General features: G+C 36.7%; 1 protein-coding gene across 9 annotated transcripts in view; it reads right to left on the reverse strand.

The window, feature by feature from the left end:
• CD274 (CD274 molecule) overlaps positions 4,279-15,080 on the reverse strand; it is a 146,354-nt gene continuing 135,552 nt past the window's right edge. For 7 of the 9 annotated variants that reach the window (XM_021083755.1, XM_021083728.1, XM_021083725.1 and 4 more), the window contains 2 exons: positions 15,025-15,071; positions 4,762-4,902 (listed from right to left, as the gene is read on the reverse strand). In XM_021083755.1, the coding sequence (XP_020939414.1) occupies positions 4,777-4,902; positions 15,025-15,071 (173 nt within the window). In that variant the 3' untranslated portion in view covers positions 4,762-4,776. Of the gene's footprint in view, positions 4,698-4,761; positions 4,903-15,024; positions 15,072-15,080 lie in introns of those variants that run through there. The other 2 variants (XM_021083736.1, XR_002341636.1) reach the window with 2 other exon arrangements.

The raw sequence follows: 15,080 nt of genomic DNA on the forward strand, positions 1-15,080 counted from the left end.
AAAAAAAAAAAAAAAAAAAGGCCAATAAGAACATGAAAAGATGTTCAACATCACTAATCACTAGGGAAATGCAAAGCAAAACTATAATGAGCTATCACCTCATACCCATTAGAATGGCTACCATCAAGAAAAACAAAATAGGAGTTCCCATTATGGCTCAGTGGAAACAAATATGGCTAGTATCCATAAGGACACAGATTCCATCCCTGGCCTTGCTCAGTGGGTTAAGGATCTGGTGTTGCTGTGGCTGTGGTGTAGACCAGCAGCTACAGCTCAGATTCAACCCCTAGCCTGGGAACATCCATATGCCATGTGTGCAGCCGTAAAAAGACAAAAAGAAGAAAGAAAAAGAAAGAAAGAAGGAAAGAAGGAAAGAAGGAAGGAAAGAAAGAAAGAAAGAAAGAAAGAAAGAGGAAGAAAGGAAGGAAGAAAGAAAGGACAAAATAACAAAAATTGGATGTGTAAAAATTGGAACCCTTGAAAGTGTTGGTGGGAATGTAAAATGGTATATAGCTGCTGTGGAAAACAACATAGCAATTTCTCAAAAATGAAAATAAAAACAGAATCACCCTATGATCCAGCAATTCTACTTCTGGGTATATACCCAGACAATAATTGAAGACAGGATCTTGAAGAGATATTTGCGTACCCATGCTCATAGCAGCATTATTTAAAATATTTAAAACTTGGAAGCAAACCACGTGTCCATTGACAGATGAACAGATGAGCAAAATGTGGTACCTACATTCAGTGGAATATTATTCAACCTTAAAAAGGGAGGAAATTCTGATATATGCTACAACATGAGTGAACTTTAAGGATATTATGCTAAGTGATAATAGGGCAGGCACAAAAAGATACATACTGTATGGTTACATGTATATGAATGCTATATTTAGAGTAGTCAACGTCATACAGACAGAAGTATAATGGTAGTCACCGGGGGCAAGGAGGATGGGAAATTATTGTTTAATAGATATAAAGAGTCAGTTTACAAATGAAAAGTTATAGAGATGGATGGTAAGTAATGGTTGCACAACCTTATGAATGTATTTAATACCACTGACATGCACAGGTAAAATGGTTAAGATAATACATTTTAGGTATTGTGTATTTTACCACATTAAAAAAAAATAGCACCATGAAAAAAAATATTGCCTGAGTGGGGTGTGTGTTGGCAGATGAAGGTGGGAAAAAGAGCTTGAACTGATGACTTGTCATGATATTATCCACACAGATAATATCCACATGGTGGAGAAACAAAGCCATTTGTTTGTCTTAGTCTACATACCACAGCTTGGAAAAGGTTAGGAAACACAGTCCAGGAGGATCTTTTGATCTTTGAATCAAATGATTTGAGTTAATAAATTTACATAATATTTTGCTACCAGAGTAACTTTTGATGATGTGTCAGATATGAAGCCCCAAAGCACCAGATATCCTGCATGCCCCATATCATTACTTTGTCATCTTTATGGCTCTACTGGAGTACGGCTTATACCAGTTCAGGGACCAGTACAGTAATGGAATTCTTATAAGGCATAGATTGTCAAACAATGGCCAGTGGGCTAAACCTGGTCTACTGTCTGTTCTTGTCAGTAAAGTATTATTGTCAAGTCATTTTTTTTACATATTATGTACAGCTGTCTTTTACTATAATGGAAGAAATATAGTTGCAACAGAGACTATAAGGCCACAAAAACTGAAATATTTATTTTACAGCCCTTTACAGAAAAAAAAATTGTCTATCCTACTTATAAGGGACTAGAGAGAAGGATGTATAAAGGGATAGGGTGCAGGCTGATTGTGGGAATCTTGAATGGGAAGGCCAAAGTGCTTAGACTTTATCCTTCAGTCAGAGGAGAGCCACCTAGGCTCCCTGGCTAAGAAAGAGCTATGGTGACACAAGTGTGTTTAAGTAAGACTGTACTGGCTTCATTATAAACGTTGAGAAAATGGGGACTAAAAGCAAAAGATAGGGAGCACGATTAAGAGGTGGCTGCAATTATTCAAAATGAGGCAGACACTGTTGGTTATCTACCAGCATTCAACCCCAATCTTCCATGGTGACAAGGCCCTGATTTTGTTCAGGTATCTTTCCTCATGTTACCCAGAAGAAAACAGTTACTGGGTAAATCCCTGCCAACTACTGGTTTGGGTGGTAGGCATGTGATCTGGTCTGCCAACAAGGCATGTGATTGGCTGGGTGTGGAACCTCGAACTGCCACAGTGGTACTGACCAGTACGGCAGGGCCAAGAGAATTACAGAGAAACAGAGACAGAGCTGTTCTATCTATATGTTTTTTGTTACATGAGATAATGATCTTCTTCTTTATTTAAGCCAGTATAAACATTCTGATATAAAGGCCAAGAGAGGACAGTAATAGTGAATTCACAAAAAAAGTAATTGGAACAAGAGATTCTGTGAAAAGGAATTAAGTCAATATTGAAGCTGAGCCATAAGGAAAAGGGAGGAATAACGATGGTCCTGAGGTTTTGGCTCTGTGACTAGGAACTTGATAAACCAGTAACAGAAATGGGGAAATGGTGGGCAAGGCCCACACTCTCTGTTTTAGTCAAGTCATTGTCCTGCAAGTGAGCCAGTGGGGCCAGCAGACATCTCAACAAGGGATCTGCTTTGCCTATTGCTACATGATTCTACCTTAAACCTGTGAATAGGAGATTAAGCTTATTTGATTCTATAATATTGTAGCTGTGAGCAAACATTCTAGGAAGCCGCAGTTATACACAATATTCAGGTTTTTCTCTTTCTTTTTACGGTTGCATATGGAAGTTCCTGGGCAAGAGGTCAAATCGGAACTGCAGCTGCTAGTCTAACACAGCCACAGCAACAGCAACATCCGACCCTTAACCCACTGAGTGAGGCCAGGGATCAAACCTGCATCCTCATGGATACTAGTTAGGTTCTTAACCAGCTAAGCCACAATGGGAACTCCTCACAATATTCTTTTTTATTATAAAATTTTAACTTTTTAGTAAGGACATGTTTTGTAGTGGTTGTTGGATTAAAATAAAGCCATTTCTTTGTAGAATTCAAATACCCATGGTGTTTTAGGGTGAGTGGGAAATATTTTTTAAAACTAAAACCTCACTGAATTTGTAGTGAAAAAAATTTAATTGATGCCTACATAGACAAGTCTAATTTAATTTATTTTTTATTTTTAAAAAACATATTAAATCCTGGCGTTCCCATTGTGGCTCAGTGGAAAAGAATCTGACTAGCATCCAAGAGGACTCAGGTTCGATTTGATACCTGGCCTTGCTCAATGTGTTAAGGACCCAGTATTGCCATGAGCTGTGGTGGCAAGGTCACAGACGTGGCTTGGATATAGCATTACTACGGCTGTGGCATAGGCCAGCAGCTATAGCTCTGATTCGACCCCTAGGCTGGGAACCTCCACAAGCCACAGGTGCAGCCTAAAAAATTTTTTTTTAAAAAGACAAAAAAAAAATTAAATCCTTTATTCACCTGCTTTTGAAATAATGCACAAGGAAGAGAAGACATCCAATAAGTAAGATAGAGTATGCTTTTATACTTACGGAAAGGCAGATAAATGTATCAGAGAGAAAGATAAAGCCTTAATAAATACTTAAGGTGAAAGTGGGAAGGTAAAACAGTGGGAGACAGAGATGGGGGTGTCTTCTGCACACCATGAATACCTACGGGATGGAAGTCTTGGCAGCTGCCATGGCATGACTAGGGCTATAGATTAAAAATCACAAGCTAAAGTACTGTCCTCACTAATACAACTTTAACAATATTTTCTAGATGTAAAAACAAACGAGCTGATCAATGTAATAGAACAGTGTCCAGAGACAGAGGGAGAGAGTAAGACAGTGAGGCAAGAGAGACACAGACATAGATACAGTCACCTGGTTTATTATAAAGGTGAGACTTCAGTACAGGGAGGGAAAGTATGGTCTTTACAATAAATGGTCTAGGGGCAAATGGATATTCATAAGTAAAAAAAGTATTTTGACCGCTACCTCACATGATAGGCAAAAATATATATATATATATATATATATATATATATATATATATATATATTTCAGAAGGAATGTAGATCTAAATATGAAAAACAAAACACAGGATCACGAATTGCTATGGCTGTGACATAGGCCGGCAGCTGCAGCTCCAGTTTGACCCCTTAGCCTGGGAACTTCCATATGCTGCAAGTGCAGCCCAAAAAAAGACAAAAAGAAAAAAAAAAAAGGATCATGCTGATATGCTACTACAGAAAAATATACCAAAGACAGTAGCAAAGCCAGAATAGGCAGATTCCACACTCTTCACCCCAAGCGTCAGAAATTCAGTTTGAAGATAAGAAAGGAAAGAGCAAAATCCCCTGGGAATTATTTCTGGTATACTAATAGAGATACAAACCCTTAGTCTGCTTCCAGAGGAAAAGGCAGGAATCTTTAGCAGCTACAAACAACAAAAGCCCTAGTACCATGCAGTTAAGAGAATATTTGTGGTATGTGATCTTATGAGGAGTTGCAATGACAGTTTTCAAAAGAGGCTGTTTTCCATGCTGTGATGAAAGTCAAATGGGCCCCTATCCAAAATCTGGCTCATAATGATACTAATGCCACACACCTGAAAAGGGTATGAGAACATTTCTTACTTACATAATCGAGACCTCTGGGAAGTCAGGGCAATCTCTCAAGCAGGTCTGAAATTGTTGGAGAAGAAAAGAAAGGAGGTTGACTTGACTTTTCATCATCTTTATGGAATAGGGCTGGAATGGGGATTCATATGTGAGAAGATGTTTGCATGGTTTGAATCTCACCTGTGGCAAAGGAGAGCAACCCAGGTCTCCTTATCAGCTTGAACAGAGGCAGGGCACTAGTGGAAGCAGGAAAGGTGAGGCTTGGAAGCTGTCAACAGACATCAGGAAGAATGGAGTCAGACTCATTATACATAGCAATGCACCCTGTACCATTATCATCATTTAAATTATTCATATATTAAAATTGAAAACACATATAAAGAACAGACAAAGCAGGAGTTACCATTGTGGTTCAGTGGGTTAAGAACCCAATATAGTATCTGTGAGGTTGTGGGTTCAATCCCTGGCCTTGCTCAGTGGGTTAAGGATCCAGTGTTGTTGCAAGCTGTAGTGTAGGTTGCGGGTGCGGTTCTGATCTGGTGTTGCTGTGGCTGTGAAGCAAGCTGGCAGCTGCAGCTCTGATTTGACCCCTAGCCCAGAAACTTCATATGTTTCAGGTGTGGCTGTAAAAAAAAGAATAGATAAAACATATAATTCTATGTAATTCTATCTCACAAAGACATTCATAGGTAACAACTTAGTAGATGATTCTATATCCATTGTTCTCAACCTTGGCTGCATGTTGAAATGAGAAGTATTAAAATATTATTGATATTTTATTTCACTTCCAGAAAGTCTGATTGAATTGGTCTGAATTAAATCTTGGTAAGTGGACTTTTATAATCTAAAAAAAGTACTAACCAAAAAGGAAAAGAAATTGGTAAATTGCGCTATGTAAAATTAAGAACTTTTGTTCATCAAAAGAACCCACTAAGAGAGGGAATAGACAGTATACAGAGTGGGAGGAAGAGGTATATTCATATATCTGACAGAGATCTTATATCTAGAATGTGTTAAGTATTCCTACAAAATCAATAGGATATACAACCTAATAGAAAAATGGACAAAGCACTTGAAAGTATACTTCATAAAGGTTTATTGCCAAATGGCCAATAGGCGTATGAAAGGGAGCTCAACTCTATTCATCATCAGGGCAATGCAAATTAAAACCATAATGTAATACCTCCACAGAGCCATCAGAATGCCTAAAATAAAAGAAGCAGAAAATATCAAATGTTGCTTAGATTGTGAAGTAACTAGAATTCCCATTCATTGATGCTAGGAATGCAATTTGGTACATTTTCCAGCAATTTCCGCCCTATGCTCCAGAAATTCCATTCTTATGTATATACCCATGATTGAGCAATTGTATCACTAGGTATAAACTGAGCAGAAATGAGTTAAAAAATTCACTGAAAGACCCTTAAGAGAGTATCTATAAAGAATATCTATAGTCAGATTAGACCCCATTGCCTGGGAAAAAAAAAAAAAATGCATGGCCAAACTTCAAACGGCTTCTGGAGTTGTTCAATCCAGGCAGGTTTCAGTGTACTATACTGCTCCAACAGTATTAATCTTTAAAACTTCAGTTAACAACACCAGTTAATTATTCAGGTGTAGCATAATGGAGAGTTTAAGAGCACAGGTTTTGAAGCCAAACTGTTCACATACTGGGGCCTTAACTTAGCACCAGCTTGACTTTGGGTAAGCTACCTAAATTTCTTGTTCCACCCAGTTATGTAGAGGGTTTTTTGCCCTTTTTTGAAGGTCTGAGGTCTTCTGCCAGCCTTCAGTAGATGTTCTATGAGAATCATTCTACAGGTAGATTTTTTTTTTAATGTGTTTGTGGGAGAAGGTGAGTGCCATGTCCTACTCCTCTGCCACCTTGATCTGCTCCTAAGTCACCTAAACTTTCTATGCCTCAGTTTTTTCATCCGTCAAGAGGAGAACAGCAGTGCTTTCTTCATAGGGTTTTTAGGAAGATTAAATGAATTAATACACATAAAGCACTAAGAATATTGTCCAGCATGTAGTAAATATGAAAAAAGCAAAAACAAAAAAAAAAAACAACAAAACAATGCTATTTATCAAATCTCTTCCATGTGTTTTCTAGCACTGTAATTATGCACTAGAACACATGGAAATACAAAAATATCATATTTAGATTAGAGTCATGGAGGCACCAAAACACATGAACTAATTATAGAGGTTTGATTAAAATATAATTCAAGTGGTAAAAAGCAAAAATGTTGAGTTCAAACTGCTTTAATTATTTTCGGGTGATTCAGTGATTTGTGTCCTTATTTCTCATAAACATTGTTACTTTTTTGTTTTGTTTTTGTAGGAGGAGGAGGAGCTATGCACATAAGTAATGATAGTGTGCTTCAGTCTTCATGTTTTTAAGCTTTTTAGTTTGGATATCTGTGACATTCCTTTATTTTCCATAATGCCTAGTGGATCTGTAGGCTCTCAATCAATGTTCACTATAGAGGATACATGATCATTTACAGTATGATCATTTCTGTGTATTTAGAAACCAAGCTGTGTCATTGTTTTGTGTTTTCTTATGTTTTCAGTATGACTGAAGAATAGACAAATATTTAACTTGAGGTGTAAAAAGAGGAATTGCTTTCCACTATAAAGTTGTTTGTTCTGAAACTAGCAAAGAACAAAGCATCTTTCTTTAAAAACAAAACAAACCATGGCTTATCCAAGTAGATATTTCCTAAATTTCCCCTAAACAAGTTTTAAGTTACCCTATGTAAATAACTTCTCCTTTATAGTAGCTCAACATTTACTGATATGAGGGATCCAGATGAATCAAAAAAGAATTAATGCCAGAATTTTACATGTACAAATTGAAAAAGAAAAGGAATTATTATTAATTCTGACACTCTGAAAAATTCAAAAATTACCAAGTCTATCAACTCAGACCTTTATCTCGGCACACCTTTAATTCGAAGTTATTTTAACTTTTAAGATAGAAAGAAAAATTACATAATTTAGCTTTCAATTTTTAACTTTATATACAGATTTGTTGCAATCCCTACCAAATTACCAATGGCATTTTCCACAGAACAAGAACAAAAAAAAATTTAAATTTGTATGGGAATACAAATAGCCAAAGCAATCTTCAAAAAGAAAAATGGAACTGGAGGAATCAGGCTCCCTGGCTTCAGACAATACTACAAAGCTACACTCATCAAAACAGTATGGTCCTGACACAAAAACAGAAATAGAAATCAGTGGAACAGGATAAAAAGCCCAGAATTAATTCCACACACCCACAGTCAACTAATCTATGACAAAGGAGGCAAGAATATATAATGGATAAAAGACAGTCTCTTGAATAAATGGTGTTGGGAATACTGGACAGCTACATGTAAAAATAAAATTATAACATTCTCTAATACCATACACAAAAATAAACTCAAAATGGATTAAAACCTAAATATAAAGACTGTATAATATAAAACTTGTAGAGGAAAATATAGGTAGAATGCTCTCCGACATAAATAGCAGCAATATCTTTTTTTGTTTTGTTTGTTTGTTTGTTTGTTTTTGGCCATGCTCATTGCATGCAGAAGTTCCCAGGTCAGGGACTGAACCTGGGCCACAGTAGTGACCCAAGCCACAGTGGTCACAACACCGGATCCTTAACCTATTTCACCACCAGGGAACTTTAGCAATATCTTTTTTTATCCATATCCTAGAATGATGAAAATAAAAACAAAAATAAACAAATGGGACCTAATTAAACTTAAAAGCTTTTGCACAGCAAAGGAAACCATAAAAAAAAAAGACAACCCACAGAATAGAAGAAAATCTTTGCAAACAAAGTAACCAACAGGATATTCATCTCCAAAATATACAAATGCTCATGGGACTTATTACAAACAAACAAACAAAAAACTCAATAAAAAAAATGGTCAAAAGAGCTAAAAAATATATTTCCAAGAAAGACAGACATGTGGCCATAAAGCACATGAAAATATGCTCAACATCACTAATTTTTAGAGAAATGCAAATTAAAACTACAATGAGCTATCAACTCACACCAGTAAGAATGTCTGTTATCAAAAAGTCTGCAAACAATAAATACTAGCTAGAGTGTAGAGAAAAGGGAGCCCTCCTACACTGTTAGTGGGAATGTAAATTGCTACAAAGACTGTGGGAAACAATATGAAGTTTCCTTAAAAAACTAAATGTAGAACTACCATAAGATCCAGAAATCCCACTCCTGGGCATCTATTCAGATAAAAGCATAATTCAAAAAGATATATGCACCCCAATGCTCATTGCAGCACTATTTACAATATCCAAGACATGGAAGCAACTTAAATGTCTATTGACAGATAAATAGATTAAGAAGATGTAGTGTGTATTATACATATATATATATATATATATATATATACTTTAGCCACAAAAATAATGAAATAATGCCATTTGCAGCAACATAGATGGACCTAGAGATTATCATACTTTGTCTGAAAACAAAGACAAAATCATAGGAGATCCGTTATATGTGGAAACTAAGTAAAACATAAAAAAGAGCTTATTTATAAAACAGAAATAAGCTCACTGATTTCAAAATCAAACAATTTATCAAAGGGGAAATTTAGCATAGAAGGACAAATTGGGAGGATGGGATTAACACATACACACTACTATATATAAAACAGAAAACTAAAAAGGACTTACTGTATAGCAAAGAGAGGGCTAGTCAATGTTCTGAAAAATTCTATACAGGAAACAAGAATGGGTATATGTAAATGTATAACTGATTGGCTTTGCTGTATACAAGAAACTAATACATTGTAAATCAACTATACTTCAATAAAATTTTAAAAAATTTAGTAGTAAATAATTTCAATATTAAAAAATAGTTTTTAAGTCATCCATAACAATATCAGCCTGGTTGGATTCATAGCGCTTGGACCTGAAAATAACTCGATAAACAACTTCTCAGGATTAATAATATCAGTACACAAACCGATTGCAGCTTTTCCAAGCACCAGGCATTGTGCTAAGCAACTTAAATATACTACCTCATTTAGTCCTTACTTCATTTTACTCACAGGATACAGGCTTAATTAAGTTAAATAACATACACATGGTCATAAAGTTAAGAAGACTGGAAGTTAGGTCTGACTGACTCCACGTGTTTAAACAGTCTCCCACTCCTTTTTTAAATCTCTTTTTATTTCTTCCATTATAGCTGGTTTACAGAGTTCTGTCAATTTTCTACTGTACAGCAAGGTGACCCAGAAACACATACATGTATACATTCTTTTTTTCTCACATTATCATGCTCCATCATAAGTGAGTAGATGTAGGGATGGATTGGGAGCTTGGGGTTAATAGATGCAGACTATTGCCTTTGGAATGGATAAGCAATGAGATCCTGCTGTGTAGCACTGGGAACTATGTCTAGTCACTTATGATGGAGCATGATAATGAGCAAAAATAGAATGTGTACATGTATGTGTAACTGGGTCACCATGCTGTACAATGGAAAAAAATTGTATTGGGGAAATAACAATTAAAAAAAAACAAGTGACTAGACATAGTTTCCACTGCTATACAGCATGATCTCATTGCTTATCCATTCCCAAGGCAATAGTTTGCATCTATTAACCCCAAATTCCCCCTTTCAAATATAAGAACATTTCTCAATAAAACGTTCCTCCTCCCTCCCTCCTTCCCTTCCTTCCTTTTCTTTCCTCTTACTTTCTTCATTTTCTCTCTCTCTCTTTCTTTCATAGTCATCTGGAATGAAACAGTTTCCAAAACAGCTTGTGGTAAATACAAATACATTTTTTCCTTTTTCCTTTTGTTATATTGCATTTTTTTTGTCCTAGATAACTGAATCATTTAATCAGGTTTTTATATATTCAAACACCTTCAGTATCCTAGAAAGAAACTATTTTATTCTTGCTAAGTCACCTGTGTCCAGAAAGGAAGTGAGATGATTGACAAATGAAGCCTGTTCTCAGTCATTTGCTGTTGCTGGTATGAGTTTTTTCATTATTTAGTTCTGACACAGCATTTTCTTTAATTCTCACAACAACAACAAAAGTTCTTCTAATTAGTTTCAGTTATGTAAATTTTGTTGTCTATTGAGTAACTTCTCCATGCTCTTTCTCGTTTCATTTTTTTACCACTGCAGAACTTTGAGGCAAAAAGGTTTTGTGCTTTGTCAAAGGCTGGATGCTTGATCTTAAGGCAGATAGTCAAAGTTTCCCATGGAGAAGCCAAGATGCTAAAAGGGGAAGCCTAGATTTAGGGGATTTTGATAAATACCAAGAGCCCCCAAAATGCTGACCGAAAGCTTTACTTTGCAGTTATGCAAAATTTTCGCTTGTGCTAAATTCAGTTTTCTGACTGGATAAATATAAGTTGGGATCATTCTTGCAAGCTTTCCCAAGGTCCAAATATTTTAGTTAGTTCATATTTATGGAAGCATGTTTCATGTCTATGGCATCATAAATAATGGATATATCTAGTCTATTTATTCTTTTATAATAGTCTTCTTTACTATCATGAAGCTCTCAACCCATAGCTGCTTAATCAAAGCCCATAAATAAACTGATCATACTTCCACATGCTAGAGGCTATGTTGGGACTGAGCCCAGTAAAAAACACGCAAAAATTAAATGAAAGAAAATAATTTAATACAGTTGGGCTCAAGTCCAGATCAAAATCCAGCAATGGTTGAATTTAGTTGTTCAAACTCTCACCTCTAGTGTTTATATTTGGCCTTATACATTAATGAGAGTTACTTCCTTAAAAGTATATGAAGGTAACTGGAAGGCAAATAATAGAGCTCAGACTTCAAAAATTATAATTTGTTGGAGTTCCCACTGTGGCGCAGTGGAAATGAATCCGACTAGGAACCATGAGGTTGCGGGTTCGATCCCTGGCCTCACCCAGTGGGTTAAGGATCTGGTGTTGCTGTGAGCTGTGGTATAGGTCACAGACGCAGCTCATATCTGGCCTTGCCATGGCTGTGGTGTAGGCCGGCAGCTGTAGCTCCGATTAGAACCCTAGCCTGGGAATTTCCACATGCCATGGGTACAGCCCTTTAAAAAAAGCAAAAAAAAAAAAAAATTATAATTTGTTTATTTGGAATAGGTAATAATATGATTCAAAAGTCTAAAGGTTATACTAGTAAAATTCTCCCAGTATAAACCCAATATGCCACCTTAAAGGCAACTGGTTTTAACTTTTTCTTAGGCATTCTTTCAGATAAATATATATGCATATACAGGCAAATATGTGTCTACATTTTTTTCCCTTTCAAAACATTGCAAAATTTATGCCTGAAAGGATACATAGTATATCTAATATACAAATTAAGTGTACATAGTATAAACACTTACCTATTGTGCAATGTAAATATAGTATACATGTACACTATTAATATAATGTACAAAGTACACCATATTGTACTCTTCTATATCTTTTTTACTTAACAGTACATGTATCTTGGAGATCTGTTTCATGTTAGTACAGAAAAGATTTCCTTATTTGTTGATGTGGCTTTCTAATATAGTATTCTTTTGTTTTAGATGTGCCACCACATTTATTTCACCAGTTCCCTATTGATGGACATTTTGGTTGTTTCCAGTGTTTTGCTATTATAAATAAGGCTGCAATAAATATCCTTGGGCATGTGTCATTTTGCACATATGAGAATATAGCTATAGGGTAAATTTTTGCAAGAGGAATTTCTAGGTCACTTATAATTTGATAGATACTGCTAAATTATCCCTTTCAGGGGTTGTATCAAGTAAATGTAAGAGGTCACAGGTTTTCTTAAATTGTTAAACATATCCTGTATGAAAAGTAGCTGCTTTCCACACTGCTTTTATCTTAATGTTTGTGTTCTCCACACCTCTCAAAATCACATATTGAAATCCTAATTCCCAAAATTTGATGGCATTATGATGATGGGGCCTTTGGGAGGTGCTCAGGTTATGAGGGTAGAGCTCTCATCAATGAGATTAGTATTCATACAAAAGAGACCCCACAGAGAACCCCTGCTCCTCCACCACGCAAGGACACAGCGAGAAGGTGCCAGCCCTGAACCAGGAAGAAAGTGATAACAAGAAAACAACCATGCTGGTGCCTTGATCTTGGACTTCCAAGTCTCCAGAAAGATGATAAATAAATTCTGTTCAGAAGCCACTCATCTGTGTTATTTTTTTATAGCAGCCTGAATGGACTAAGACACACTCCATCAGAGGTAGGCATCTTCTCCATTCCTTAGGGCCCAGGTTGAATCTAGCTTTCTTGGTGAAGGCTTTCTAGCCCCTACTGTCTCCTTCTTCTACTTCATAGCATTTGCTGTTCTCTCTTCTCACTGTCTTGAGACATTTTTTAAAAAGTCTTATCTTCCCTAACATTTGACTTACTTAACTATTCCTAAATGTATGTATCATCTCCTCTATTAGACTGTAAGCTCCATGAGAGCAAGAGCACATTAAATATCTTTTGACATCCTCAAAATGCCCCATAAATGCCTGGCATGTAGAAGATGCTCGATGAGTAATTGTGACCCACTGAGATGTTGGTAATGGAATTGTGGAAAATGAGAATGGAATCTCAGGTATCAAAGAGGTACTTTTTTTAGTGACATATATTTTTTCCATTATAGTTGATTTACAGTGTTTGTCAATTTCTACTGTATAGCAAAGTGACCCTGTAATACACACACACACACACACATATATATTCTTTTTCTCACATTATCTTCCATCATGTTCCATCACAAGTGATTAGATACAGTTCCCTGTGTTACACAGCAGGATCTCATTGCTTATCCACTCCAAATGCAATAGTTTGCATCTATTAACTCCAGACTCCCAGTCCATCCCACTCCCTCACCCTTGGCAACCACAAGTCTGTTCTCCAAGTCCATGAGTTTCTTTTCTGTGGAAAGTTTCATTTGTAGCATATATTAGATTCCAGATATAAGTGATATCATATGGTATTTTTCTTTTTCTGACTTACTTTACTTAGTATGAGAGTCTAGTTCCATCCATGTTGCTGCAAATGGCATTATTTTGTTCTTTTTTATGGCTGAGTGGTATTCCATTATTTTATACACACACACACACACACACACACACACACACACACACACACACACACCACATCTTCCTAATCCATTCATCTGTTGATGGACATTTAGGTTGTTTCCCATGTCTTGGCTATTGTGAATAGTGTTGCAGTGAACATACAGGTGCATGTATCTTTTTCAATGAAATTTTAGTTTCAAACGATGAAACTGACAAGGGCTTAATCTCTAAAACATACAAACAATTTACACAACTCAACAGCAAAAAAAACAAGAACCCAACTGAAAAATTGGCAAAAGACCTGAATAGATATTTCTCCAAAGAAGATACACAGGTGGCCAATAAGCACATGAAAAAATGCTCAATATCACGAATTATCAGAGAAATGCAAATCAAAACTATTATGATGTACCACCTCACACCAGTCAGAATGGCCATCATTAACAGCTCAACAAATAACAAATGCTGGAGATGGTGTGGAGAAAAAGATACCCACCTACACTGTTGGTGGGAATGTAAATTGGTACAAACACTGTGGAAAATAGTATGGAGCTACCTCAGAAAACTAAATGAGTAACCATATGACCCAGCAATACCACTCTTGGACATATATCCAGCCAAAGAGGTACTTTGTATATCTCAGCTTTGGCATGGGCTGGGGGAAGAAAATCGACTCTCAGGCTGCAAAAATGGAGAGAAGAAATGGAGGGAAATACACAGGAAAAATCAGATTTATGTTGAAATAAAACACAATCGTGACATAAAACCTTAATCAGGTAACCATTTACTTCTTCTTTTTTGCCTTTTAGGGCCACACTCGCAGCATATGGAAGTTTCAAGGCTAGGGGTCGAATTGGAGCTGAAGCCGCCGCCTATACCAGAGCCACAGCCACATGGGATCCAAGCTGCATCTGAGACCTATACCACAGCTCACAGTGGCAACGCTGGATTCTTAACCTACCGAGCAAGGCCAGGGATGGAACCCACATGCTCATGGGTACTAGTTGGGTTCGTTACCGCTGAGCCCCAATGGAATCTTCACCATTTACTTCTTGAGAATTTTCCTGTCCCAAATTGTATGCACTGGGACACTATCCTAACTCAGTTTTGTCACCATTGTAGCCATCCCCAGGGGTCTCAATGTGTGAATGTGAGAGTGTGTGATCCTTTGGCTGGTCTCCGGCCTAGAGATTATGTAAGTTTAGAGACTGGGTGGATCTTCACCTCCCTTTACCTCCCCTTCAACCAGGATGCTGCTACCCATTTTCTCAGGCCTATACTTGCAGTGGGCATCACTTCTTTACCAGTTTTGACTTCTTGTCTCCCTCTGGGTCATCCCCTGGTTTGCCACCTGGAATGA

This window comes from Sus scrofa, chromosome 1 (assembly GCF_000003025.6).
Source record: "Sus scrofa isolate TJ Tabasco breed Duroc chromosome 1, Sscrofa11.1, whole genome shotgun sequence".
Classification (NCBI taxonomy): Eukaryota; Metazoa; Chordata; class Mammalia; order Artiodactyla; family Suidae; genus Sus; species Sus scrofa.